The sequence below is a fragment of the Solanum tuberosum genome, unplaced genomic scaffold, assembly GCF_000226075.1.
Source record: "Solanum tuberosum cultivar DM 1-3 516 R44 unplaced genomic scaffold, SolTub_3.0 scf00179, whole genome shotgun sequence".
Lineage (NCBI taxonomy): Eukaryota > Viridiplantae > Streptophyta > Magnoliopsida > Solanales > Solanaceae > Solanum > Solanum tuberosum.
In genome coordinates, this window is record NW_006239105.1 from 343,935 (window position 1) to 346,495 (window position 2,561).

General features: G+C 32.6%; 1 protein-coding gene across 1 annotated transcript; it reads right to left on the minus strand.

The window, feature by feature from the left end:
- Positions 1 to 1,206: 1,206 nt before the first annotated feature.
- LOC107061925 (agamous-like MADS-box protein AGL62) lies at positions 1,207 to 1,781 on the minus strand. The gene is made up of 2 exons (XM_015311973.1): positions 1,685 to 1,781; positions 1,207 to 1,604 (listed from the first exon to the last, which is right to left on the minus strand). Exons 1-2 carry the CDS (start codon positions 1,779 to 1,781, stop codon positions 1,207 to 1,209), a joined length of 495 nt encoding a protein of 164 aa, XP_015167459.1.
- Positions 1,782 to 2,561: the final 780 nt, after the last annotated feature.

The following is a 2,561-nucleotide window of genomic DNA, read 5'->3' on the forward strand; positions in this document are numbered from 1 at the left end:
ATGATCAACGGGGAGTGATCCTTCTATCTACACTTGAAGAGAAACATGATTATTGTATGCGACATAGCAATGGTATAATCCTCACCTTTATTTCAATCCAAGCAGATATTCCAAAACAGTTGTTTTACGGTTGAAGTTGCTTAGAGGATGTAGAGATTGCTTTGCTTAAGGTATTGGACGTATTTTCAATTGAATATGATTTCTCTTGTTTAATACCCCAGCTTATACATTTGAGATATGTTTCTGCAAGAAATGAAGAGATCTACAAACCATAATTCTTCGAAGAGAAATGGATAGGATTGATGCTCCCAGTAGATATATACCTGGAAAATGTCAAAGATAAGACATTTGGATATTGTATCGCCACTATATATATATTTAATCCTCTTGAGGCAGAAAATCATGGTATTGAAGAAAAACCTTTGTTTCGAAATAACTTGAACATACTTTATCTTCTTTATTCTCCTTTTGCTGTGGAAATCATAAGAACTTCGAATCTAACAGAGCTAAAGATTTTACAATCCATTGACCCGATCATGATTTTCTATAAGGCTATTTTCCTTAAAAGTACTTGCATACCATGGGAATTCATGACTTTGCTGGCTAATTTACCCAATCTCAAATGGTTTTATGTATTCGTTAGAACAAATTGGACACTAAATGAAGATGTTGTCTTTGGCAAATTAAAATATTTACGAATTGTAGAAGCAGATCTGCAAAGGTGGGAAGCGGGTAATGATAATTTTCCGATGCTTGAGTAACTAATATTGCATGGGTTGCATAATCTAGAGGAGTTTCTTGAGAGTATTAGAGAAATAAATTCAGCGCGATATATGATAATATAGGCATATCACATTTTTTTCTAGAAGTTTGTAATATCTTGAAATATGTTGATAAAGAAGAGATACAACATTACAATGGACTAAGAACATAACATTTATAATTAAAATTACTAACTTCGACTGAATCATAACTGATGAACACAACACTTAGTACTGGCTTCGACTGAATCATAACTCGTGAACATTTCATGATGAACACCTCAAATGAAAAATGAACCTAGACACTTAATATAATATTTAAGTTTTTAATTTTACTTTCGACAATTCCATAACATGAACACTAGTAATTGGGAACTATAGAAGAAGTAGATCCACTAACCCTATTCGCAAAGGGTCCACCAACATTTAGTCCATATGAAGAACTTTAGCTAACACAATTTGGAGGAGTCCAGGCACTTCTCCATGTCTGATATGGGAATGCATTATTATTCACCATTTGTGCCTCTTTGTCAACCTTTTGCTTTAGAATTTTCAATGCCTTCTTCAAGTGTTGAAGTTGTAATAAGTTAAGTTCTTCCATAGGAGATTCCCACCATAGAACATTAGCTCTCTTCCTAATTTCTCGAAGGGATTCTCCGCGATTTTTCTCCATCTGGAGAACCCCCTCAAGGTTCACAATCTTGGTATTGAGCTCAAGAATACCAGCTTCTCTACGAGCCATGATTTGTTGATTGTGGACATCGTTATTTGGTGGAGGGAGGTTCCTTCCAAGGAACCTCTCGACCAACGTGTCCACGCTAGGGTGACCAAAGGAGAAAACTCCTTTATCGCCGGGGAAATTACCACAATGACAATTTCAGCACCTCATAGTGTACAAAGTTCACTAGCCTTTTTTAACAGACCAGCACGACGCTTAGAAAACGTAACTTGTAAGTTCCTCGCATTCTTGTTTTTCACCATGTCAACCCTTTGACGACCCTTGCTGGTTCTTGTTGTCATGTCTAAACTATCACTAAGAAATTGTGAAAATAAAATTGTGATTTTTGGTCTTAACACCAACAACTCTATATAGGAAATTGTGTTTTAAAATAACTTGGGGAGCCTAGAAATTTATGTTCTTTCCTTTTTTTGCAGTGAAGAAAAGTATTGAAAATGAAAAACATTAGATTCACTTGCCCTTCATTCTTTGTCTCGGTAGATGTAGGTCTTATTATCATAATTAGACTATAAATATTTTTCCTAAATAGAATTATATTATTGGACTACACTTGACCGGTAGGTCTTATTATCATAATTAGACTATAAATATTTTTCCTAAATAGAATTATATTATTGGACTACACTTGACCGCCATTTTTTTTAGAACAATTTTTTTAAAAAAAATATAAAAAATGATTAATAAAACCCTTAATGTGTTAATAGAAAACCGAATTTTGCATTTACCATTGAACTTTCCTAGTCAATCATCATTTAGAGACCTACAATGTATCACATCAAGCATATGCAGGTGTTTGGATTTATAAATATATCAACAATACTACATTCAATAAAGATCACAAACTCCGTGTAGTGATTTATTTGCCTTTTTAATTAGTAAATGCTAAACTACTCACATTTCAAATATTATATTGATTTATATTGGATTTATTTAACAATAAACAACTCTCTCTAAATAATAAAATTTGTAAGCTAATTTATTTGAATAAATTTATTAGTACAAATATAAAACATAAAATACAGAAAATAAACAAAATCGTTAAAAGAATTTGAGGGACAATT

Bases quoted from the DNA above. Each gene is read 5' to 3' on its own strand.
- LOC107061925 (XM_015311973.1), bottom strand. From the start codon at position 1,781: ATGACAACAAGAACCAGCAAGGGTCGTCAAAGGGTTGACATGGTGAAA. The intron at 1,605-1,684 runs GTCTGTTAAAAA...CCGGCGATAAAG, and splicing joins GTTTTCTAAGCGTCGTGCTG to GAGTTTTCTCCTTTGGTCAC.